Source organism: Pogona vitticeps, chromosome 6 (genome assembly GCF_051106095.1).
Source record: "Pogona vitticeps strain Pit_001003342236 chromosome 6, PviZW2.1, whole genome shotgun sequence".
Taxonomy (NCBI): Eukaryota; Metazoa; Chordata; class Lepidosauria; order Squamata; family Agamidae; genus Pogona; species Pogona vitticeps.
The window spans coordinates 93,632,979-93,659,566 of NC_135788.1; the positions used below are offsets into that span (position 1 = coordinate 93,632,979).

At 43.4% G+C, this 26,588-nt stretch overlaps 2 protein-coding genes across 7 annotated transcripts in view; one reads left to right on the forward strand and one right to left on the reverse strand.

Moving 5' to 3' along the window:
• The window catches only part of CRHR1 (corticotropin releasing hormone receptor 1), a 96,947-nt gene extending 84,782 nt beyond the window's left edge, over positions 1-12,165 (forward strand). The window contains exons 10-13 of one of the 2 annotated variants that reach the window (XM_020785647.3): positions 6,480-6,565; positions 7,986-8,121; positions 9,532-9,573; positions 11,059-12,165. In XM_020785647.3, coding sequence (XP_020641306.1) covers positions 6,480-6,565; positions 7,986-8,121; positions 9,532-9,573; positions 11,059-11,199 — 405 coding nt within the window. In that variant the 3' untranslated portion in view covers positions 11,200-12,165. Of the gene's footprint in view, positions 1-6,479; positions 6,566-7,985; positions 8,122-8,426; positions 8,489-9,531; positions 9,593-11,058 lie in introns of those variants that run through there. The other variant, XM_078377875.1, reaches the window with a different exon arrangement.
• A 677-nt stretch (positions 12,166-12,842) lies between these two features.
• LOC140708438 (uncharacterized) lies at positions 12,843-24,630 on the reverse strand. 5 transcript variants are annotated; one of them, XM_078377873.1, is made up of 5 exons: positions 24,089-24,630; positions 22,614-22,715; positions 20,733-20,807; positions 18,982-19,221; positions 12,843-17,541 (listed from the first exon to the last, which is right to left on the reverse strand). In XM_078377873.1, the coding sequence occupies exons 1-5, from the start codon at positions 24,150-24,152 to the stop codon at positions 16,718-16,720; spliced, it is 1,305 nt and encodes a 434-aa protein (XP_078233999.1). In that variant the 5' UTR covers positions 24,153-24,630; the 3' UTR covers positions 12,843-16,717. The 5 variants fall into 5 exon arrangements, with proteins under 5 accessions (XP_078233999.1, XP_072860376.2, XP_072860375.2 ...); XM_073004275.2 differs by having other exon boundaries at positions 24,318-24,627; XM_073004274.2 differs by having other exon boundaries at positions 24,306-24,627.
• Positions 24,631-26,588: the final 1,958 nt, after the last annotated feature.

Below are 26,588 nucleotides of genomic sequence, written 5' to 3' on the forward strand. Positions count from 1 at the left end.
GCAGCAATCCAGCAGTGATTTCCCAGTACTAAGGTGTCCCTTTAAAGGCTGCTTCTCAGACTTCCAAAAGCTTTCCAGGGGCAAAAGGCATCCTTGGGGGCCCCTGAAGCCTGAAGGGGGGGGGTAGGAAGTTTTTTATTTGAGTAAAGATACCTGACACCAGATCATGACACCATCTGGCTTGTTGGTAAAATTTATACCAACAGGATTTCAGAGTTAAAAATAAACTCTGCTTGGTTTGCAAAGTTACCTTTTTTAAAAAAAACAACCCAACTTTGTTTAGCAAGTGAATGGGAGTTTAGTTTCAGCTATGGTTTTAGTTCACAGGTAACAGCAAGCCAGGAACTGAGCAAAGTGAAACTGAATCCTGGTTTATTCACCCTCTTTGCTGGGCAGGAGGAGAAGAAATATGGGGAAGCTCGGAAGCCTGGAATTTCCCTTGGTCTCCTTTTGGCTAGTGTACATACAGTAGTACTAAATTATAGTTTAGAAAAACTGGAAATATTAGGGTGTTTTTTTTACTGTAATACCCTGATTCATCCATCCATCTTTTACTTCTTTTTCTCATCTGAGGTCACCATTTATGCCTTTCTTGATTCCAGCACTCATCCACTTGTCTCATGAGATGGTCTGTCGATCTCCACTTTAATGATACTATTTGTTCTTCTACTTCTATTATTATTGTCTTTTGATTTCTTACTTTATCTGTTAGTCTGATAATTAGCATCAGTCTTTTCATTGTTCTTTGTGTTTTTGTAAGCTTTTCCATTTTAGATTTTCTTAGAATACACAACTATGCAACATAGGTCAGTACTGGCAACCCACATTGATTATAAATGAATTGTCTTTTTTTTATTTTTTGTCTTTTTTTATTTTTAAGAACATTGCTTTGTTTGCCAAAGGCTGACCTGGCAAGCCTTATTAGTCTCTGATTAGAGTTCCTATTCTTTATTACTTTCTCCAGATATATATGTGAAGTTTCTAGTCCAAAAAAAATCTAACACTTCCAAGCTCTAGATTTAGTACAGAATTAGGGAGCCTTTGGTTTACCAGGTATTTTAGACTTTCACTCCCAAAAGGACCAGCCTGCCTGTCCAATGGCCAGGAATTCTGGCAATTTCAGTTCAAGCCCTAAATTCAACATAACACTAATAATAATCATGTGCCACCAGGTCAGTTCTGACTTGGAGTGAGCCTTTTCAGGGTTTAACATTCCCTTCTTCTTCTGGGGGTATTCTGGGATTGTGCAGGTTGTCCAAGGTCACACAGGCTGGCTCTCCTTTCTGGAGGTACAGTGGGGAATTGAACTCCCAACCTCGGGCTCCATAGTCAGCTACCTAACCCACTGAGCTGTTCAGCCAGTTCAGCATAATACTAAGGAGGATGAGAATTCCCACTTGTGCAGTTGCTTCAGTTACACCACTGTGCGAACAGTTCTACAAGCAGATGTACAAGAATTGTGAAACATTCATGTGACCCCCCCCCATACACAACCCATCTGCCCTCAAGAGACAGTGTAGATCCAGGGTTTCAAAGTGTTTATGTCATTTTCACTAGTTTAGTAGTGTGTAATTTGTTTATTGGATACCAAGTACACTGTAGTGAATAAAGTAATTGATTGGAATTCAGGAGGCCTGGACTGAAATCCCATCTTAGTCATGGAAACTGACTTGGGGAGTGGAACTGGCAAAGTCACTCCTAAAATATCTCCCTTACCATGAAAACCGTTATTAAGGTCACTAGAAGTTGGTTCCAACTTGAAGACAGATAAGAAATTGTTCATCAGCTTGGTTTTAGCCTTAATTGCTACTCTATGCTTTTGCTGTACCTTGACAGAATAAGGATATCATTAATAAGTCCATTTACTTCTTGGAAGATTATTTCCGTGCTCCATGCTCATTGGACTGTTTGTTCTTTCCTGTCATGATCCTGAATGGTAAGGGACTGCTTAGGCTTCAGAGAATCACAAAGGTGCAATTTTTCTGATGCCTATACAGTCCCTAATCTTTAAGACATGTAAAAAGAAAGGACACAGTGTCTCTAGCAATATTCTTGGAAGAATATACACTGATTAATGTCCTTCTTGACTAGCTAAGGTATCATAAAGGAATCATAAAATCATAGAATCATAGAATAGTGAAGTTGGAAGGGGCCTATAAGGCCATCGAGTCCAACCCCCTGCTCAGCGCAGGAATACAATCAAAGGACAGAGATGCATTTTAAACAAAAACCAAACAGTTAAACAACAATACTATGTTGTGTTATGCAATTGTGAAATAGGGATTGTTTAAATGTTCCCTCTGCCCCAGCAGCATACCTTCCCTTGTACTGCTTATGAGATAGTTGCACAATCAATTAAGTAATCATTCCCATAACAAGAGCCTCCCAGAATGGAGGAAACCAGGATTATCCTTCTGCTCCAAATAGATGTTGGCCCAAAGTGTTGTACTTACGTGCCATCAAGTCACGTTCAACTTGGGCAACCCTATGAATGAGCCTATATCATGGCCCATCCTCAACATCCTTGCTCAGCTCTTCTAAACGCAAGCCTGTGGCTTTCTTTAAAGGAGTCAATCCATCCTGTATTTGGTCTTTCCCTTTTTCTTGCTGCCTTCCACCTTTCCCAGAATTATGGTCTTTTCCAGAGAACACTGCCCTCTCCCAATGTGCTCAAAATAGCCCGTTTCAACTTTTCTGCCTCCAGAGATGGTTCAGGCTTGTTTTGCTCTAGAACTCACTTGGTGAAAAGAATACCAAATGAACACCAAGATGAAAGAAAGCAGCCCTGAAGATGCATCGGTGATTTTTGGTGGCCAAAATGAAAATTGACCCCCATCTCCTTGAAATTATCCACAGATGGAATTAACACAACAGATCTTGTACTACCGTAATAATATAATGGATACAAGTTTTTTTAGAAAAAAAATTAAGGGGCAAACATTGCCTCCTCTTCTGATTTAGCAAACTGCCCCAGTCTCTTTGCACTTTTGGCAAGCAGTTCAATTTAAAATCTTTAAACTGTAAGATTGCTGCTTTGATCTTTCAGTGATCCAATACAAATAAAATAAAATCCAGTAATAGTCTAGAACCTGTTACAAAATTGCTGCAGGGATTTGGGAGCAATTTATATATTAGTAATCTTGTATGCAGTGACCGGTCCATATCCACTGTAACTACTTTATTCCCAGTTTGATCTAAAAACCTGCAGAATCATATTTTACCCTTAGATATCTTGTCAAATCAGGTGAGAAGAAAAAAAATTGTTTGGGGAACAGAGATCATGCTGGCAAGACACCACTGCAAACCTATAAAATGTTAATTTGTCTTTACCCATAGCTACAGGCCATAACAAGAGGTTAAAAGAAATATGAAATGCTGCAGCTAAAATGAAATGTCATTGATTTAATTTATCAGGTAAACAATCAATCACTTTAGCTTTAACAAACTTTGCTATAAACAGATGTTATCCTGAGTTCATAGGCAGTCTAGCTAGTGAAGCAGTTTGACTTGAAAAAAAAGGAGAAAGTAATACATCTTCACACGCCAGGAACAGTCCAAAACATAATAGAGCTTCTACAGCACAAGGATGTCACAAGGATGTATCCAACCACATGTGTTCATCCACTTTTTAAAAAACACTCTCAGGACGCGATCTGTAATGAAGGAGAAACAAACCAGTCCATTCACAAGCCATCTTAGAATGCAGTTACATGAGAAAGGAAAATGATATTTCAATAGAGTTTGAGATGTTTTAAATTGATTTTTTAAAAAGTGACCTCATGGCATATAACTGTGAATTATTTTGACAGGGAATCATTTTATTTTGATCAGAAGTGAAGTATAATACATTAAAATGCCCCCACGGGGGCGTTTATTTGAGCATGATTTAAATGGCGAGTGTAGTCCTCAAAATTAGTACAACACTTCAAAAAATACTAGATTAAAAGTTGCCCTAAGGAAACACATACAGTGATTCAAATGCCACATGTCTGCCATGTGACTTTACATCAATTTCAGTAACACTGCTGCATATTCCAAAGCATTTCACTAATGTAACCATGCTCTTAGTTTGCCTGTGTTTGGTCTTAAATCCAGTTCCTCTCATTCTCACATCAGTCTGCCATCCATCTCCCTCCCCCCCCCCGCTCCACTTACTGTTCAACTAGTGATCTAGAGCAGTGGTTCCTAACCTTGGGTCCCCAGATGTTCTTGGACTAAAATTCCCAGAAGCCTTCACCACTAGCTATGATGGCCAAGATTTCAGGGAGCTGTAGTCCAAGAACATGCCAAAATTGGCAGCCACTGATCAGAGGATAACTATGTTCTGCCCACCTGTTCATTCACAACATGCCAGTTAGGTTTGTTTGGTTTGGAAATGAGGACCAAACAAAATTCTTCGCTATTCTGACGAATCAGTTAGCAGCAAAATGTGTTCTTGTTTATTCATCTCTAGTTCTGTGATGTTGTCTTAGTTCATGCAACCATGTCTGAGGAAATAGCAGAATGACGATGTAAAGAATAACAGAGTGTGACTAAATTGTCCTGAATTTGAAGATTCCGTGTTTCTGAGTTTTAGTTTGACTTTTAGCAATTGTCAGGAAGAATGGTGGTAGGGGATTAGTTTCAGTATTGTAAAGAAAATGACAAAACCAAGGATTTTGAAATAACATATTGATTTATTTATTCACTCATTATTTGTTATATTTTTACTGTACCTTTCCTGCAATGAGCTCAAGGCAACATGCATGTCTTCCCTCGTCCTCATTTTATCCTAAAAACCACTCTGTAAAGTAGGTCATAGTGAAGAAGAGTTACTGACCCACAGTCACCCAGTGGTCAAAATCTTCTTGCGTACTATGCAAGTGGCATAAAATTTGGAAGCAAACTGCCCCCAAACCACTGTAAATATTTTCAATTGCACACCAAGATACACAGTTCAGTGTGCAACAGGTAATGCTTGTGGTGATATCTTAACCTAAGGCAGAACTGGGCAAAGTGCGACCCGAGGGCCACATACGGCCCACGAGGTGCTCCTGTCCAGCCCGTGGACAGTTTTGAACATCAAAACCATGTATAGCTTTTTGTCTAAAGTTGATCAGTTGCTTATCTTTAACATACCACAAAAAACCTCTTTAGTATTTGTGAAGATTAATAAGTTCAAAATAAAAACAATCATAACATCACTGTTTCATTTTATTTTTAAGTAAAGTTGGTTCGCCCCCTGAACACAGTTCAGGTTTTTCATGTGGCCCCCCCTATAGAAATTAATTGCCCACCCCTGACCTAAGGCCTCCAGATTACACCGTTTGTGTTGTGACAATACAACTAGGCAGAGTAGGAGCTTGACAACAGATTTTCCAGGTCCCAATCTGTTTCCAACCTTGAGTAACCCAAATGCTCTTGGACTGTAACTCCCCAAACCCCTGGCCAGCACAGCTGATGGTGAAGGCTTCTGGGAGTTGCAGTCCAAGAACACCGGGGCTAGCAAAGTTATCAAACCACTGTTTTAACCAGACTGATTTTCGTAGACTGCAGCCCACGTTGTATCAGTTAATTTACAGAATGTAGATGTCACTACCCAACTCCCAACTCCTGTTTTTATTCCATAATAGCAGTAAATAATCTAGTTAGCCATTAAAAGAGGCGATATTAAATTTGACATAACCTGAATGTCTCCCTGACAGATGAATCAGTTAGATTTTTGGGGGGGATAATAGCTCCCCCTGGTGGCATAGAGGGGACAGTAATCTGAAAACATTACTTCTGCAGGAATTTTTGAGAGAACGCTAAGTCTGAGGTGCAGTGCTGTTTGTTTTTAGAAAAGTCAATTTTGACGGATTGTACTTTTTTCTCTGGACAAGAAAGCTCAATCTGCCTGTGCTCATTCATTATCCCTCCACATCTTGGCTCTCCCCATTCAGCAGGGCACTCCACCTCTCTGTGTAGGATTTCCAGTGGGTTGGAAGCTCTGCCATTTTGGGGGTGGGATGAAGTAGTAGTACAGGCCTGCATTTATTTAGATTCATGGTAATTTTTTGTAGGTTGCTTTTTTCTTTGTGTTTTGCATCTAATGTTCATGCTGTCTTGCACCCCCTTTTTTCCCTTAATGGAAAGGTAGGATTTAAATGTTCAAATAAACAATAAAAATAACATGCATGGTCTTTGGAAGCAAACTGCCTCCAAACCACTGTAAATATTTTCAACTGCACACCGAGATACACAGCTCAGTGTGCCACACGTAATGCCAATGTCTGTCCTATTTTGTTCCATCTCTAAGGCTTCCACAGTAGAAAGAGCTGGGTGTCAGACCTTGGAAAAGTTCCTTGTTTTGGACTATAATATTCAAAGTGCTACTCTAAAAAAGTAACTTTTCCAAATTTTGCTGAGCTTATGCTGCAGATTCCATGGCAAAGAGAAAGGGTTGTTTCTTGTGCACCTCTTTTTCTGCCACTTTAATCTGGTTTCTGTGTCTCTTCCAGATCAATTTTATCTTTCTATTCAATATTGTCAGAATCTTGATGACAAAGCTTCGGGCCTCGACCACCTCAGAGACGATACAATACAGGTATGGAGATAATATGGGGAAGAGGGGAGACAGGGGAGACAGGCTTTTGAGAAGGCTGTGTTAAAACACAACTCTGCATTCTGTTGCCCAAATGTACTGTGCAAAATAAGCAAGTTTCTAATCATTCTGCTATCCATAAGAGCTCTCAAAGATCCCACGACCACCACTGAACATTTGCTCAGCCATGAATCTCTGCCTATCCTTCTATTTTTAAAAGGCATAGGAACCCTGCCATTTCTTTTTTCAAAAAGGAGCAATCCAAATATGGGTTGTGAGGCACCAGCCTTGATTTTTAGTCAGTAGGTGACAACCAGCATCTGATTTGGACAGCTGGACCCAGAGATGTTTTATTTATTTATTTATTTAACTTATATGCCGCCCACACTACCCAAAGGTCTCTGGGCGGCTTACAGCCTTTAAAATACAACGTGCCTCTAATTATATATAGTGAGGAAACTTATGGACCTCCAGAAGTTGCTGGGCTTCATCTCCCATCATATTTTACCATGAATCACCCTGGATGACATACTCACCACAGATAGGAGGTGAAGACCAACAACAGCCAGAATGTCCCAGATTTCCCATCCCTGATGCACAGAGTGCCCAATTCTTCTCACCATGAAGGGACCATCAGCCGACTGTCTGAGATGAAGGATAAAATGTCCAAGTTAAAAAATGAGAGTTTGATGGGGGGCTTATGTGCTTTAAGGTGAGGCTGCTGGAAAGTTTATGCAGACCTTATTGCTGTTGGACAATAATAACTGTGTAATTTCTAAACTGAGCTGAAGTTCAATCTAATCTCATGGGTTTAAAAGTTCAGATCTTCCCAAATAATTTTAGATGGGTGTGGGGTTTATTTGTTTGTTTGTTATTGCACATACAGTGGTGAAGCTTGTGGTTCTCATGAGCAGACAGAAAAGCATTTTGGACATAGGCACCATTTTAATTTTTGCATCACATGTGCCACATTCAAATCCTGGCATAGGAAATGGATTCCAGGTTTGAGTTTTGGCAGCAATTTGTATCAGATTATCACAGGCAGCAGAATGTGGTGGGACAGAATCTGTGATCGTAGAAGAAACTGCATCAATTCAGACCCAGTGGTGGGAGATTTTGTTTAATGCCCTGTGGACAAAATTCCCCGTAAGTAGAAGAAAGCTATGACATCAGGAGAAGAAAGTTTGGAACCTTTTCCTCTGCTGTCCTAGTTTTCTGTTTGTTGGGAATTCTGTTTTTGTTTTTGTTTTTTTGAATGTAAGGAAAGATCCAGAAATGTGATGCTCACCCATGTTTGGGATTCATCACCACCTTCCACTTCATCCTGCTGGGTGTGTAAATTGAAATGACGTCCTTGATAAACAGGGCATGGAGCTGTCAATCTGGATGGGGCTAGATGGTCACCACTGTGTCCTTCTTCCAGAAAAGCTGTGAAGGCCACCCTTGTACTCCTTCCTTTACTGGGCATTACCTACATGCTTTTCTTTGTCAATCCTGGAGAAGATGAAGTATCCCGGATCGTCTTCATCTACTTCAATTCACTGTTAGAGTCCTTCCAGGTATGGAAAAACTAAAGGGAACTATGTGTGATGTATGTTTCTGTGTATAATCCATGTAGAAGCTTCCAACATGACATCATTTGCACTGCTTTAAACTTATTTATTTTAATTAATTAAAATAGTACTTGCAATTTCCCATTTGGCATTTCGGATTATAGACTGCATTGGACTACAAGATCTTAGAAAGAAAAAGTGGAAGGCACAAAGCTTACAAATTGATATTTTGTTTCATTGCCTTAAAATTCTTTAGCAAAACTGCCTTCTGTTAATGTGTTTTCAGTTATGTTATTGTTTCCTCTAATTAGGGCTTCTCAGCTGTGTAATGCTGGCTGAAGTCCTATTGCTTGGCATAGAAAGTCACAGTAAGGTAGGTCCATTGAATCAATGGAAATATTTTGAGTCTCTGCTAAAGTAACTAACAACTAGAGTAGGCCCATTTAAATCAATGGAACTTTTAAAGAAACTGACTCTACCAATATCCCCAGTGATTCAATAGGTCTTCTTTGTGCAATTTACTACACTAAGCATCTGGATTTCAGCCCTAATTTCTTTATACTGTATATTGGTTTTAATACATATACAGTGGTGCCTCGCTAGATGATGATAATCCGTTCCACTGAAATCGCTGTTTAGCAAAATCATCGTCATGCGGGGTAACTGTCTAGTGAGGCACCACTGTACATTAGTTTATATTATATTATAGATAGCTTTTAAATGCTTAGAGTTTTGTTATTTGAGGTGGTACAGTCAGTCACCAAAATGATCTCCATCATCCTCATCTCACAAACAGTCTCTCCTTGGGGAACTTTGTCCATGGGCAACTGGTTTGATTGCCAAACTGATCTTACAGTCAAGCGATTTCTCCTTATGTTCAACCAAACTCTACCCTCGTATAGCCTGAAACCTCGGAGCCTAGAAACTTTCTTTTAAAAATAATTTCTGACAGGCCAGTAACTAGGTCTTGTTATTAAAAAGTAACTAAAAGGATTACTGTGTTACAGCAGAGATAGGAAGCATCTGAAGGCTACAAGCCACTGGCGTGTAGCGTGGATTCAGCACATGCCTAAGTAGTAAGCCCACACACCTCTTTAACTATAAATGTAACTAAAAGCAGTGGTCATTACACTGCAAAAGGATTAACATTATCCTATGTTACAATCATAAAGTAATGTATCTGTAACTCAATACATTAGAAAAAGAGATTAGTTACAAGTAACATTATTCATAATTAGTTGCTTCCAGGCTCTGGATAAAGCAGGTCTTCTAGATCAAATGCTTAAATAACAGAACTTCTGTTTTTAGAAAGTAAAGCGCTGAACGCCTTCTGAGGCAGTAGAGTGCCTATTCTTTAACTTTTTTCCTCCCCCACTTCCCATAACACTTGCTTACCTTGTTTTCTTCTCCAATTAGGGCTTTTTTGTTTCTGTCTTCTACTGCTTCTTGAACAGTGAGGTGAGTCGGGATGAGAAATGAGAATGGGAATGTGATAGACAGACTTCCTAGGTCCTATTCCTGCTCAGAACCTGGAAATAATTTGTTGGAAAATGTGTTATCCAATTTCTTAATGTGTTTTAATCCACAGTTTATTTAAAATTGACAATTAGCATTCTGTGTTTTTATCATTTGTTTTATAATTCTGGGGTTTTATCCTAAGTTTTGAAAGGGGTGGTTTCTTTTTTTTTTTTAGCAACTACAGATGCCTTTTTCATATCACAGTGTAATGGTTTTTATTAATGATTCATAACCTTATGAACCTATCTCACTATGTTAACGCTAAGAAGCTCTATGCAAAGGTTTTGTCACACTAAAGCATTTTGCACTAGCATGGACGCTTGCCAGCTCTGCAAAATTGCTGCCCATTGTTTCTATAGCTATTGGTGTCCTTTTCGTGATCCTTGAAGAACAGGCGATTTGGCAGACCAAGGGACCAATACCTGGACATGTTGGAAGAGGTAGTCCAGGATGGAAGCCACGACTGCAGGATGCCAGAATGCAGGAAACCGGGATTAGAGGGCTGGCTTTGGAAGCAAAGAGCGAAGAACAAATTCAACAAGGGGGTGGGCATTCTCTACATCTGAATGAGGAACTGTATGAGTCACAGAGAAGGGGTGTACGCCTGTGAAAGAGAAGGCATGCGGGAGGCAGTAACAATTTTAACAGAAGAACTTTAGCTGCTTGTGAAACGATAGTTCCCAGGATCCTTTGATTAAACTTGGTATGGAACCAGCACATTGGTAATGTGGCTGTGCCCTAAAGCCTGTTCAAGCGGATTCTTCGGTGACCATGGCCTCGTTCTCCTAGCCTTGTATGTGCTCAGAATACCATGTCCAAATATTATCAAATGGAACGATGGGAGAATGGCTTGCTCCCATCTTCTGAGCAATTTTAAGAGAAATATTCCATGGGTTTTATATGTGTATTTTACATTTCTCCCAAATGGGCACTCAAGGTAGCTGTGGTTTAAAAACTACTGACCCCTGAATTGCTCATTTGAAAAAATACCCCTAAAAGATTTACGAGGGTTTTTCTTTCAGCTCATGACGACATTCCCTTTTTTTAAAACAATGATTTTATATATTGGTCCTTAACGACTATCCAGACTCAAATTAAAGTTTTCTCCTTCTTTCAAGAATCCAGGATTTTCCAAAAACTGCTAGTCCTGAGGCTTCTTTGTCACTCCTAGAAGTGCAAACAGGAAGCTCCTCTGTATCAGTGCTAGGGTGAGCATGAGCAGGAAGGTGCTCTCATCTTGCTTGGGAGCTTTCCTATAGGGACTTAGTTGGCCACTGTTACAACGCCATGATGGCCTGCAGAGGTCTTTGGCTTGATTTAGCATAGCATTCCTGTTGTTCTTTGCTCTTAAAGGCTCTAGAACTAAGGAAAGGAGAAAGAATTAACAAATGTGTTTTCTGTATATTTCGTGATTTGTCTTCCCAGGTCCGCTCGGCGGTACGGAAGAGATGGCACCGGTGGCAGGACAAGCACTCCATCCGTGCCCGAGTGGCAAGGGCCATGTCCATTCCCACCTCCCCAACCCGAGTCAGCTTCCACAGCATCAAACAGTCAACGGGTCTCTGAGGCTGCTCCAGACTGCGGGACTGACGTTTTGCTACAGTTAAGAGGGAGGGAAGGAACAGAGTTTTCCAGCTGCAAAGATAAGACTGTTGTTCCCCTGGAGTTGTGGATTCAGGAAAGTCCCCATTTGGCTGACCTGTTTTGGGAACAGACTCTTTAGACTGGAAGCAAATGTTATGTCTGTGGCCAGAAAGGCAAACCTTGGCAGGATCCAGCTGCTTAGAAACAATGAGAGGTCTGAGGTCTATGCCCACTCCATCCCATCATTAAGAAGGTGTGACTTATTTTGCTTTATGATGCCATCTGGAACCATTTGCTCTGTTTGCATATAGATTTCAGGAAAGGGTTATCAACTCACATTAAGTGCTGTGGGGAAATAAATGAGGGATAGATGAGTCACTCTCAAAAGTGCAGAACTCCTAGCCGTATCAAATTACCCCAGTCTACAGTGGGTAAATAAGAATCACAAAGTTAAAAACACAACACACACCAAAGGAAGTGATTTTTTTTTCTGATACCAGCAAGATCAACCCTGGGAACTTTGTGCCACAAAATGTTGTGTTTGCCATTTTTAAAAAAGATTTGACGAGTTCATATGGGATAGTTGTTGCTAATACCTTACAAAAGCACAAAGTCTATATTTAGGATGACTGACCCCTTGATATTGGGGCTGAAAAAGCATCACTATCACGCCTTGCTTGTGAACTTCCATAAGACATTTTTAACTGTGTGGCAGTCAGGATGTTGAGCAAGTGGCAAGACTTTATCTCACCTTTCAGCAGCAGAAGCTGAACAAAGATTGATGGGCTCATTGCATCACTGAGTTGACCAACGCACTCCATGATCCACTTAACGGTTGCTTGTTGCTCACCAAATTCCTGCCCATGGAAAGTTCTGTGAGTCCAAAAGTGAAGCAGGGCTTGAATGCATTTGTTTGGGCATCTTTTAATAAAGAGTGACACCATCTCAGTTCCTATTTGCACTTTTGTATCATTCAAGGATTATGTATTAGTAGCAAGATAAATTAGGCCAGTGAAGCTATCCAGTGCTGTGTATTTTTTCCGGTAGTTGGGCTACGTCTATAGACACCTGGGAGATTCTGGGAGTTGTACTCCATAAAAATTATAATCACACTAAACATGCACAGTGAATGGCGGTAGGCATAACATTCTGTGGAATCTCTTTTTGCTAGGTTTTTAAAAAAAGATATTAAGTTTGTCAATGCAGATATGGAAGACTGCTTAGCAAAATCTCAGAAGCCAGGAAGCAGGTGCTGTTGGGTTTGTGTCTAGAATGCAGAGCTTCATTGCTGTTCTATGGGATTAGCAAAGAAATCATATGCCAGTTTGCTCCATGTATTAAGCCTTACCATTCAAGTATTCAACTCCTTGTAGAACTTGGGTTTATCTTACTTTGAACAAGACATACCCCGATTCATGTTTTACTTGGAACTCACTGTTTATACCCCAAATCTTTTCAAGGAAAAGCAGGAGGTTGGAATCAATGGCTTTATAGGCCCCTTCCAACTTTGTTATTCTGTGATCTGGGTCTTCTGTTGAATGCATTCGCTGGTCCAGTTTATCTCAGTGCTGCAGAATCTCTGAACATGTAGGAATATATGTACCAATGAAATTTCTCAGACTGTCTCAAATGATTAATTTGATTAATTTGTCAATAATTCAGGATGTGGAGTGTGATAAAGCAAGGACTAGTGCTGGCTCGAATAGAGGAATAAGACTGTGCACACAGGGGTTACATATCTCTTGAAGCAGATTAGGTGGCTTGCAACTTGGGAGACCAAGTCATACACTGGCATATAGCAGTCAAGCTATTCCACTATTATCAAGGCAATTCTGGCCCCACAGTCTTACAGTAAAAACCACCTATAGAACAACAGGATTACGTAGTGTCAAAAAAACAGGAAACCCAGGTGTGAACTTGGCAACGTGCAACCTCTAAGAATCCACACTCCCTACCTAAAAGTATGTACTTCTCTCATACACACATAGGTAAAGGTTCCCTTTGACATTTAGTCCAGTCGTGTCTAACTCTAGGGCGTGGTGCTCATCCCCTTTTCCAAGCCGTAGAGCCAGTGTTTGTCCGAGACAGTTTCCGTGGTCATGTGGCCAGCCCAACTAGACACGGGATGCCATTACCTTCCCACCAAGGTGGTACCTATTTATCTATTCGCATTTGCATGCTTTCGAACTGTTAGGTTGGCAGGAGCTGGGAAAAGCAACCTGAGCTCACTCCGTTGCGTGAATTCGATCTTACGACCGCTGGTCTTCTGACCTTGCAGCACAGAGGCTTCTGTGGTTTAACCCAGTGGTTCTTAACCTTTGTTACTCAGGTGTTTTTGAACTGCAACTCCCAGAAACCCCAGCCAGTACAGCTAATGGTGAAGGCTTCTGGGAGTTGCAGTCCAAAAACACCTGAGTAACAAAGGTTAAGAACCAGTGGTTTAACCCACAGTGCCACCACGTCTCCCATGCATACATAGGGGAAGGTTAATTTTTTTTCTGGGAAGTAGGAGGGAAATGGGACAAAAATGTCCCCTTGTGAAACATGTGGTCTGTACTCTGCCTATCCCTGTTGTATACTTATTGTGTGAACTCACTATTTTGGTGTATTTTGTAGGCCAGTAGCATTCTTAGGTGTTTCCTTTAACCAAACTAGAAAACTATTTTAAACACTTTGGAATAACAAGAAAGCAAAGTGTAATTTTAAAAAATGTAACTATGAAAGTAGCCAACTACCTCTGGGGCTTTGGAAATATACTTGTGGTTTTCCTAAAACTATCGTGCCAAGCGGTGGCAATATGTGGATGGCACCGTCTCCCCCAGACTCTCTTGAGCACCCATGTTCCTGTTATGTCTGCCAACTCCCACTCAAAAGGTCATGAAAGTCATAGTGCTCTGTGAGATCATTTCTCTCACTTGTGGAAGCCAGTCACAGATTTAAGCCTTATCAGAGCTGCTTTTGCTCAATTCAATTAACTTAGAACCTGCTAGAGACAATGGAATCCAAGGAGTGAAGCCCCTTGTTTTCATCTTTTAACAGCCTGAATTTGTTTTTTTTCCACAGCGCTCTTGGCCAGTGATGTTGCATTTCTCTGGGTATGTTTTAAAAACATCTTCAGCCAAGAAAAAGGGTGAAGATGAGCCTTAGAAAAGCTGGGTAAAATCTGTGATGGGCACTACATTATTAAATGCGAAATACGACCGTTTTCTCCATATGAAGATTAATGTCCTCGACACTAGGAGAGCAAGGGTTTTGAAGATCTGTGGTTAAACTCAAAGACACATAATCTGCATTTTAAGGTCTGAGAGACGTTAAAATAATACTTTCTTTGGGGGAAGGGAATTGCAAAATATTCTATTTTGATTCTTTTGTATGTACAGTTCTGGATGTATTTTTGTCTACGCTGGTTAACAAAACTCCATGCTAAAGATCTGATAAAACAAAAGTTCTACTGTGTTAGTCCTAAATCAGGTATCATTAGACCCCCTCCCTACTCTAGAACCCAGGCCAAACCGCAGAGCTTGATGAAACCATCACTCAAATCCCACCCGGGGGGGGGGGGGTAAACCACCAGTCCAAGATAGCAGGAATGTACAAACAACTGGAGAAATAACACTGGGCTGGTAAACAACTGTGGAGTTGGGGACAGCTCTAGGCACAGCATTTTTGATCCCTACTTGACAGCCACTTCGGGGCCAGCTGCAGCATCAGTAGATGTAGAAAACAGGGACCTTCCCATCCCTAAAATGTTCAAGTCCATAGTTCCCATTAAACACACCTCTTCGGTCAGTCAGCTTTCTCAGGAAGTGATGAAGGAAGCCCTATAGCCTCCTTAGAAGGCACTAGCCATCTTATCCCAAATTCTGCAAGCAACAGCCAAGTTCGTATCCTGCCACAGTTCACTGTACCACTTGGACCACTCTGAAGAATTAGCAGCTGTCTTTTCTTCCTTTGGCTTCTTTCTGGAAGTTCCCAGTCTCCTAGTTCTTCAGCCTGGTGATCATCTTTTTTAGACAGAAAAGAAGAATGAACAAAAGCTGCACACAACCCATCCATCCACCTACATTTATGTGACAGGCAGTGTCTTTGCATGATGGCATGAGGGCTCCAATGCATTAGTGGGTGTGCTTTTCTTCTCTGGAAACTGATACTAAGTGCTTGGGAGAAACCTAGTTGAACGCCTCTTCCTGTAAACTAGAAGAGTCCAATGAAGGGGAGATTACTGGGCAAGAAAAACAGGGCTTAGTGTGTTGGAGGCCTAATAAAAAGCTAACCAAAGTGAGGGAGGTGGGAGGACCGTAGGAGACCATGTGAAGGACAATATCTCGAGAACAAGCCATCTTGGGTGCCTGTCTCAGAAACGCATGCTTGTGATCACACTGTGGTTTGCAAGCAATCAAGACTACCTGCAACTCTTAACTCTAGTCAATGTGGGGTGCTTCCCCCCTAAATCCACAAAGGCAATTGACTTAATCCCTCCCCATCTGATGCCTGATAATGTACCTGGGAACACAGTGGATATTTCATACAGGGGTCTGGCAGCCCATCTGCTTCCCACCTCTCCCCTTAATGGAGCCTAGAAAAAAAGCCACAACAGAAAACTGCCAAGCGTCCTAGCAAATAAGGATTGGGGCCCAAAATGTAGGCCACTTCCTTTCCCTTCCAGAACCTGGTTCAATCTCTCAGTTGCAGCTACTCTGAGCTGGGCCCAAGCCATGAAACCGGTTCAACTAGGATGCCCACTGCTTATGAGGGGCTGTTGAAGGGTAGGGAGGCAGGAAAGCTACCATGTGATCAGAGAGAGCTTGAGCAAAAAGGGAGATGAGCAGATGAGGGCACAGACCAGGGCAGCCCCAAGGGCGGAGCGCCCACAGAACCTCGGGCAGCCGAAAAAGCAGCAGGCCCAGGTCCCGGTGGGCGTGCTGTCGCTGTAAGTGTACTGCCGTGAGGACGTGACTCCAGGCCATCAACCAGTCCCCCGTGTTCGTGTTGCTGCCGTTCAAGAAGGGGCACGGTGTCTGCAGCAGACGCGGTCAGCAAACGGGCACTCTGGTGGCGAGAGGCAGGGGTTACAGGAGGGATGCCCCCGTGGGTGCGCTGGTGCCGTTTGAGATGAGCTCGGCGAGCAAAGCGCTTCCCACAAGCTGTGCAGGGGTAAGGGCGCTCCCCGGTGTGAGCCCGCTGGTGGATGAGGAGCTCCGACCGCTGCAAGAAGCGCTTGGCACAGATGGAGCAGGCGTGAGGGCGCTCCCCGCGGTGCATGCGCCTGTGTTTACTGAGGTTCGAACTGACACTGAAGCGGCGGCCACACTCTGTGCAGACATAAGGCTGCTCCCCAGAGTGCGAGCGCACATGAATGGTGAGGTCCGAGCGCTGGAGGAAGCGCTTCCCGCACTCCCCGCAGCCATAAGGGCGCTCCCCAGAATGCAGCCGCCGGTGCTTGCTGAGCGCTGAGCGCTGTGTAAACCGCCTCCCACATTCTCCACAAGAATAGGGCCGGTCAGGTTCTGGGGGTGGGGAGGGGGGGAGGGGGAGGTGTTGCCAGGCCCCCACCACATTCCACACAACGGCGTGACCGCCGGTGGCGCTCCAGGTGGCAGCCCCAACGGAACCGCCGGCCGCAGTCTCGGCACTGGTGAGGCTTTTCCGCAGCGTGGCGTTGCTGATGCCGTTCCAAGTTGCTTAGGATGCGGAACCGCTTGCCACACTCTTCGCAGCCATGGGGTTTTCGGTGCTGGGCCGATGTTGGGTTGCCTGCTGGAGTCTGAGGACTCACTGGCCCCACAGAGTTCTGAGGCAGGGCAGGTGAAGAGGCAGAAGCAGAGTCTGGGACAGGAACCAAAGGAGAGTTTGATCTTTGTGGAGGGACCACAATGGTTCTCCTGCATGGCCCACAGTGATGGGGTTTCTCTCCAGCCGGCTGGCGCCGGCGTCTCTGTGTACAGCGTGGTTTCTGCCACCCTGAGAAAATCTGGGCTCTTTCAACAAATGGTGGCCAGATTCTACTGCCATCCTGGGAGTCCCGGCTTATATTGTGGAGCGGAGGGCAGCCAATGCTCTCCCTGGGCTCGTGTCCTGTTCCCCATCGTGAGGCCAAAAAATTCTGCTGATGGACAAGACTATTCTTGCACCCACTGGCATCCCCACGAACCATCTTCCTTGCAATGGATTGCTTTTGGCCTGCTGCCAACCCTGGACACAAGAGAGGCAGATGTAGATCATTCTCGGGCAACTTCCTGGATGGGACAGAAGGTCCTTCCACTATTCCAACCTGAGATTCCTGTGGGGTCTCCAAGCTGTCCAGCCCACCAGCTCCATCACCTGCTGAAACAGAAGAGTGGTTAAGTCTTCTTTTGTGGAATAAAGCAAAGAATGATCTGTAACAAAGGTGTCTGGGTGCGGGCCTGTAATCACTGGCTCTACAGATGCTGCTGTACTCAAGCCTCTGTCATTCCTGACCATTAGTTGTCCTGGCTGGGGCTGGTGGGAGTTGAATTCCTGAAATATGTGTAGGGAACACAGATTCTCTGCCCTGGTTGGGGAAGAACTGTAACAGGAAGTCAGCGCTACACAATGTAATGGCTCAGACTGCAGGGGAGCATAGTAGTAGAACACATGTTGCTTGCCATGTAGAAAGACCCCGGGGGGAAACACTGGATTCTCCATGGACGTATCATGAGTGGTAAAGACCTGTGGACAAGGACTTGCTAATAAATTTGCTGGCAGTCTCCAATCAACATGTCAGTACTTTTATTTCATGAAAGATCAGTTTGGAAGTAAGTACGTTGATTTTTTGCTATGTTGACCATGATAGCTAAGGAATTCCGGATGTGGTTGTCCAAAATATTAATTTTTCCAAGATCTGGCTGGACTCAAGCCATTCAGGTGGTAAGTTAAGACAAAACTCTGAACTGCATTTGACATTAACTGCTGCTTCTTTATAGTGGTCTGAACACTTCAGTGTTCCCATGCCCATCAGTAAAGGTATTTCTCCTCTCTATTCCTAAGTCACAACAATAGAGAAGAAAATAATACTTTTTAAAAAAATCCTGGATTATTATTGCAACTCTGCCCAACATTCAGAAGATTCTGCTCCAAGAGCAAGTCAGCTTCTACACTGGCAGTGAATTCAGTGAATCTGAAAACATGCCATTCAGAAAAAGGCTAAGACTAAGTGCTCAAGAGCCACAAAAGGGCAGGAGATCCCACCTACCGTATTTTTCGTTCCATAAGACACACCAATTTTTTAGGAGAAGAAAACAGGAAAATATGATCTGTTTTCTTCGCTCCATAAGACGCACAGACTTTCCACCCCTGTTTTGTGGGGAAAAAGTGCGTCTTATGGTGCGAAAAATACGGTAGTTAGTAGAGAGAGTAATGGAATGAAAAAGAGGGGAAGCATGAGGAGAAAAACAATAAGCATCAGGACGCTAGGCCAGAGAGGCTGAGAAGGCAGATAGGCTAGCAAGGCTTCAAATACAATCCAATGATTTGAAACCAACTAACATTTAACTCCAGATTTTATCATGTTTTACGTAAAAAAATAATTTAGTTTTCACAGTGTTAGAAACCCAGTTTTTCCCAGCTAAATTCTTCCAGAGCATGAAAACGTTACATTTTCTACTATAGCGATGCTTGCTGGGAGACCCAGGGAGCTGTAAGTCAAAAAAATTGTAACTTCTCTGATCCCTGGCCTTTTCATCAGTCCAGAACAAGACACAGAGGCATCAGCACCCCACTCTCTCTATCAAGGCCATTCACTACCTCTCTGTCGGGGGCTCCTGGTCACTCTTTTGCGCCGCCTCATCCTTCCCTGCTGCTCTTGCTCCTTCACCAGCTCCCTCAGCATCTTCTCCACCTGAGCCTTGCCTACAGTCTGCAGGATCACCCCGAGCTGCCTCCGGAAGTCTGGCAGGATCCCATCTTCGCTGGAGCCAGCCGTAGCTGCTGCTGCTTGACCTTGTAAAGGTGCAAGTTGCCCTTGCTCGGGTTCCATTTCTAGCCCTATAATTAAAAGAGAGAAGAAAAGAAATGCCAGTTACGTAAACCGAGGCCCTCTGATCCTACTGCCTAGGCCATGACCTAATAGGGCCTGCGCTAAAGTCAGGTAGAGTGAATGGGCCGCCTTGACATAGATGGCAGATGGCAGAGACAGAGCCGCACATGCCATGATGTCTGAGTTGCCTCCCCTACGTCAAAGTAAAGGCACCATCTTGTCTTGTGTTGATCTGGTCCCTTGTTTACACCTTTGTGGGATCTGACCTGTGGAAGTCCCCCAGAAAGCATTCCAGAATTGGGTCATTAGAAAAAATAGCACATTTTAAAAAAATCATAACACTTAAGGTTTTTTTTCCCCCTTGCTTCTCATCAACATCAATCGATTTGACAGTGTTTTAATACTGATTATACAATATGGTTCAAATTAGAGGAATCCTGCAAAATCAAGCACTAATTTATTATTCCTTGCATCAACAGGGACACTGACTAAATTGGGATCTGCATGCACTGTGTTAGGATTCTTAGCATCACAGACCAGAATCTACAAGGCCCTGGGATTCAGAGAGTCCCAGACAGCCCATCTCAGCTGGTTATAAATAGGTGGCCCATTATACCTCACCAAAACCAAGGACATGAGTCAATTTAAACAGAACTGCCATGCATCTCACCCAATTGCAGAGGACAGTCAGCAGAGAGGGATTATTTTCAATACCAGAGAGGGAAGCATTACGCCTTCCAGATGTTTTCCAGTTTAATGCCCAGAAGCCAACAGCCAGCATGGCCAGTGGTCGAGGATTGTGGGAGTTATAGTCCAAAACAAAACCCAGGAGTAATGAGCTAAGATTAATGCAGTTAGTTAAAAGTAGTTACTTTTGGGGATAAGGAAGGTGTGATGAAGGTTATAAAGAGAAACAAAGCTCCTGGTGTTATGAATAGTGTACTCTAGCTCCTTTCAAGAGTTATTTTTAAAAAAGCATTTTAAGAAGAACATTGACAGGATTTTCTGAGTCTTATCAATCCTAACGCTGAAGTAAAGTAACAGAAAGCAACAAGAAATTTAACACATTTTTTCAGCACTAAACAGAAATCCGTAAGGATTCATTTCCCAAATACTGTCAAGAGCAACAGGAGCACATGATCTCTAAAAGGCAACTTTGTAAACTCTGGTCCAAAACATCTGGTGGGACAAAGGTTTTTAGCATTGCAGTACAAGTTGGAGGATGGAGACCACCAGCTCAAGATGAGAAGCTTAGATTTAACTTTTTTAGGGAGATGAACGGGTGCAGTACAAGGTTGTGTGCCCATCTATGGTGTTTCCAGATAATTACTGTTTTATTCTACAATAATCTTGGTTGAAAAGTGAAATTTTGCAAGGGTCTAGATACCGTCTTCTAATTGCTATTTTTTCCCATCACTTCTCAGCTCCCACCTTGCTTTTTTGTTCTTACCATAAAAAGCACACATTCTGCCTCTGCATGCGAGGGGGACGTCCCAGACCTTTCTCGCTACAGACTTACCAGGAGCCAAACCTCGCCGCCCTCGAGTCTCTGTGAAGGCCATTATCCGGGGCCAGCTGATGGCAATTTCTTCCGCTATGAGGGGATAGCAGAAAATACATGAATAAAGCTGAATAGGTTACTGTTCAGGGAGAAAAGCTTTGATCAGGCAGTGGCAGAAAGTAACTTTAAAACTTTAACTTTAAAATCAGGATCAGCCTGTCTGTTGAGCAGAATGAGGCAGATACCTCCGATGACAAAGAGTCAAGAATGGTGCACTGGGTCATTCCCTGCCCTAGATCTCAGCTGTGCTTGCCTACCTCATCTTCCTCTTGCTTCCCCACGCCACGCCGTGTTGTGCTGCTCTCAACTAACTCCCCTCTCCCATCCTCCTACTGTCTCAGCATCCTTCCTTTTACATCACACTACATCCACCATCCCGCCCCCTCATGCCAAAGCCATTTGCCTGCCTCCCTCTGTGTAGATCACCCAGCACTGCTTTTCACAGAGGGTAGACAGGCAGGCAGGTGATGCAACTACCACTGCCATGAGGCAAAGGAAGGAGAGTTGAAGGAAGAGGAGAGGGAAGAGAGAAGGAAGTGAGACAAGCAGTAGCATTTTTCTCTGATCTCATGCCAGTTTCCCTCCTGTCAATACTTGACTTTTACTTTCTACTTATAATCTTTTGTTTCATATTCTCCATCTTGATTAATACTAATATTGTCAATGTAAATTGTTGTTTTAATTGTTTTTATGTATAATTATTGTGAGCCTCCCTGAGTAGACATATGTCTAGAAGGGCGGGATAAAAATCTAATCTAATCTAATCTAATTAATTAATTAATTTTTAAGCTCTGTTAAGGGGAACCAGAGATTGACCTGGAAGCTCAGTTTGGTTTCCTTAGTGGGACTGTTAAATAACGGCATTCCTTAAAATATCAGTCATCCATCACTAACAAGTTCCCATGCAATAAGTAGCTGAGGTGTTTTCTAAACCAGACTTCCCAAACTGGCATTCTTTGTACATGTTAGATGAAAATTGCTATAATCCACACCCATCATGACCCAATTCAGCAGGCCCTGGATTTGGGAAGGTGCTTCTTAGCTGGACATTAAATTGTCACAGATCTATTATCTTGCTCAACAGGGTGGCCACATGAATTACAGTACCTCAGCAGATACTTCCTGATAGGACTGCATTTCCAAACTTTCCTGTTCTCACAGCTTGTTTTTATTTGTTTTACTGGGTTCTGTTACTTGCCTTGTTTCTAATGTGGAAGGAGGTAAGAGAAGAAATTTTTTCAACCTTAATACAATGCAGCAATACTGTACTGAAAAATTAGCTAATTTAGGACTTACAACGAAGCTACAGATACAGACGCTAGACTAGTGGCTCTCAGCTGGCAGTGTGAACAGACTATCAATGGAATACAGGGTTTTCATCACAATTACTATGAATTCACTGCTCTCCAATCCTCATGGCCTCCTGCAGCTGTGATAGTTTTCTACTGACTCTGCTTGACAAGGATAATTCCTCCATGAACCTTCTGTGATCTTCTGACATATTAGCAGTAATTTTCAGTTTCAGTTTTTTTTTGACAGAGTGTTGAGAGTGTAATAAAGTAAAGAATCACTATGTTAAGAACCAAGCCTGAAATTTAAATTCCAGTCATCCGTCTTCGGTCCCATCTACGCAAATGTTTCAGGCACTGATTTGGATTGGCTGAGGTGAATAACTATGCAAGGAGTTATCAAATTTAGTATGTTATCTGGGTGTTCATGACGTTCTTTGCATCTTCACTTCCCTGGTGGAAAACCCTACCTTCAGGCTCCGGGAATATGTAGATGAACTTCAGGTTCCAAACTGGCACAGAAAACTTAATTAGGGAGAGGATCCCTTACCCAGTGAGATTACTGTCTCATAGCTCTCCTGCATCTCGGCCTGCAGAGATAACTCTCTTGACAGACGTTCTTGAAGTCTTCTCCTCAAGAGATGCTTCAGACCTAAGGGGAGGGGGGGGAGAAATCATTGAATAATTTATGCCATGTTTTGGGTCACTGGAAACACCTCTCTGGCAACATAAATCCTGCTGTCAACACACAAGGAAGGACCCATGCTACCTCCACCTCCCTTGCAGTCACTCTCTCGTCTTGAGAAGAATGGGCTGAAGGGGCTCTACACAACTTGGAATCTTGATTTTCCAGGGTGCTGGATCGTATTACAGTGCTTCCCAATGTTGGGTCTCCAGATGTTCTTGGACTACAACTCCCAGAAACCCAGGCCAGCAGAGCTACTGGTGAAGACTTCTAGGCCAAGAACATTTAAGGACTCAAGGCTGAGAAGCATTGATGTAGAAAGTTTCCAAGGACACAGCAGTTCTTTATGCAAGGGGGGGGCAGGGTTAGTGTGCCCACAACACCTTTACTTACCTTACTTAGAGGTAACGGTTGTCTTGCCTCAAGAATCCTTGAGGTGGGCTGCAGTGATCTGGGCAAAAAAGCTTGGGGGGATTTTTTTTTTTGCTCCACAGCTCTCAGGATCCCCACAAACATACCCCACCCAGGATGACCATCGCCATATATTACACTGTATTTAACACAGATATGCTTATTTAAAAAAAACTGGGACTGGCAGTAGTTCCCCACTGAGTACAAAGGCAGCAGCAAAACATGATTTCTTTCTGAATGTCTGAGACATACTGTTTTTCCTTTTTGGTCCATATAATGTTTCTTCTGTTAGTTAAATCTCAGCAAATGGTTCACATTCCTCTTAACCCAGTAGGATCCTCAGGTGGGAAAAAAACTACAGAAGGGTAAAAGGGAAAAAAACCCTCAAGAACCCCTTCAGGAGTAATACTATTGCTGAATGTACTTCCTTCAATGAAGAATTATCCTGAAGAATTCCAGCTGTTGTGAAAGACGTTCCCACTTGATGTCTGGGACATTCAAGCAATGGTCTGCAGTGGTATGGAAATAAAATACACGACGTGAAAAAGAAAGGAAAAAAAAGAGGCGCGCTGTATGAGGAAAGGGGAATTGGAGCGATGCTGGGGAGGGGAATCATAAATTATGCGGGGGGGCAGTTTGTGGGGTTATTAATGTCCCGAAACCTGAGGGAAAGGATCGTAGACAAATGGGTAGAAAGGTTTCCAAATGCAACTACTGTACAAGGCGCCAGAGACTCTTCTCCCCCCCCCCACCCCCGATTGCATCCCAGGCAGACAGATCCGCCCTCAGATTACATCGCACTTCCAGCAGTTCCGACTCCCATTTCTTGCCCGTCGTCGGTGGCTATTCTAAGCTCAGGGTCTGCGAATAGGGCTCAAGTTCCAGACAAGGAAACGATACGGGACTGAACTGCAATGTTACGCCCTCACCCTCTCCAGCCCGGAGGTCCATCCTACGTCCTGCACAGCCCTCCATTGTCTCCTCCTTGTGCATCGGACCTTGCAAAAGCGGCAGCGGGCAGGAGGCGAAGGGGTCGGCGCCCCGCTTTTTTCGGCAGCTTTCTCTTCTGTCCCTCCTCCTCCTCCTTCCTTCCTTCCCGCCCCCCTCGCTCGCAAACTGGTTCTCATTCCCAGATCATTTATTTACCTGCCGACTAACCTAGACCACGGCGGCTGGCGGCCTGCCCCGGGATGGTGGATGGCCGATTAGAGAGAAATCCTCGCCCCCCCCCCCCCGCCGGGAGGTGGGATGCAAAGGGTAGGGGGGTCTTAGGGGAAAGCAGCTGCAAGCTGCAAACTCCAGGAAGCTCGATTCCACATCCTGGCTAGAGAAAAGAATGAAAGAGAGAGAGAGGGAGAAAAAGAAAGACCTCCCTTTCCCTCCTCCAGCAACAAAGCGGGCCCTCTTGTGGCTGCTGATCGGCACCTCTTTCCTCTTGCGAGGGACTCGGCACCTGACCCTTGGCAGCCCCCTCCTCCCCATTTCTGGACTTTTGAAGACTAGGCGAGTAGGGATTTAAAAAATAATAATAATAACAACATGAGTTCCCAGATTCCTTCACGAACGCGAGAGTACGATTTATGCTTTGCTTTGGTAAAGCAAACAGGAGCTGTGAAAGTGAAAAGGACCGATCCCAGCACATACACGAAGTGCTTTGGCACCTTCACCCTTCCAGGCGGGCGGCTTTCAATGCTAAGCTCTTAAAAGTCAGGGCTGGACTAACCCGTGTACATTCACTCGTGATTTGGGGTGGCGAATTAAGGTTGCCGCCTTCTCGTATCCAATCCCTACAGGCAGGCAAGTACAGAATGGTTCTCAACTTGTTAGCAAATAATTGTGGTTTATTGAAGCTGGGCAGTGCCCATGGGTAAGAATTTTCTCTAATCATTTTTTCATAGGAATTTAACTGATATTAACTGATATTTGGAATTTCTCCTGGAACAGAGGGACTCAAAAGCCTTGAGTCCCTAAATGTTCTTGGCCTAGATGTCTTCTATCTCCTGAGAAACCTATATGTGGGACAGGAAGCAAGGGTTAGAACTCGATATGGAACAACTGATTGGTTCAAAATTGGGAAAGGAGTACGACAAGGCTGTATATTGTCCCCCAGTTTTTGACTCAAGCCCCTTCGCCACGACAGGGCAGCAATCCATGAAGGAGCAGCAATCCATGAAGGAGAAAGTGAGGAGGAGAACCTCTTAATGAGGGTGAAAGAGGAGAGCGCAAAAAATGGCCTGAAGCTTAACATTAAAAAAACTAAGATCATGGCCACTGGTCCCATCACCTCCTGGCAAATAGAAGGGGAAGATATGGAGGCAGTGACAGATTTTACTTTCTTGGGCTCCATGATCCCTGCAGATGGGGACAGCAGCCACAAAATTAAAAGATACCTGTTTCTTGGGAGGAGAGTGATGACAAACCTAGACAGCAATTTAAAAAGCAGAGAAATCACCTTGTGGACAAAGTTCCGCATAGTGAAAGCTATGGTTTTTCCAGTAGCAATGTACTGTATGGAAATGAGAGCAGGACCATAAAGAAGGCTGACCGTCAAAGAATTTATGCTTTTGAATTGTGGTGCTGGAGGAGACTCTTGAGAGTCCCCTGGGCTGCAAGGAGAACTAACCTATCTATTCTAAAGGACATCAACCCTGAGTGCTCACTGTAAGGACAGATCCTGAAGCTGAGGCTCCAATACTTTGGCCATCTCATGAGAACAGAAGACTCCCTGGAAAAGACCCGGATGTTGGGAAAGTGTGAGGGCAAGAGAAGAAGGGGACGACAGAGGATGAGATGGTTGGACAGTGTCATCAAAGCAACCAACATGAATTTGACCTAACTCCGGGAGGCAGTGGAAGACAGGAGGGCCTGGCGTGCTCTGGGCCATGGGTCACGAAGAGTCGGACATTACTTAATGACTAAAACAACAACAACAATTTGGAAGCTGTGATGGCACATAATACAACATGAATCCTTGACCTCCAGAAAGGCTTATAATTAACAAACATGTTCAAGTTTTGCATACTTGAGCCATGGTTTCTCTTATTGAATTCCTACATCTTATGTTAGGTCTTCCTCTTTTCTTACTGCCTCCCACTTTCCCAACATTATTGTCTTGTACATGTGCTGTTTATACTTTTGAAACACCCAATTCTGTACTATTCAGTCATACTGAGAATACAGTATATTGCACCATACAATGCATATTCTTCTTGCTAATTTTAAGATTTTGTTTCCAATTGCAAAGCAAAAAAGCAAAGTGTGCTGCTTATATACCACCTCCTAGTGCTTCAAGCACTCTCTGGTCGGTTTACAAGTTAATTATGCAGGCTACACATTGCCCCTCCCCAGCAATCTGGGTACTCATTTTACCGACCTCAGAAGGATAGAAGGCTGAGTCAACCTTGAGCCGGCTACCTGGGATTGAACCCC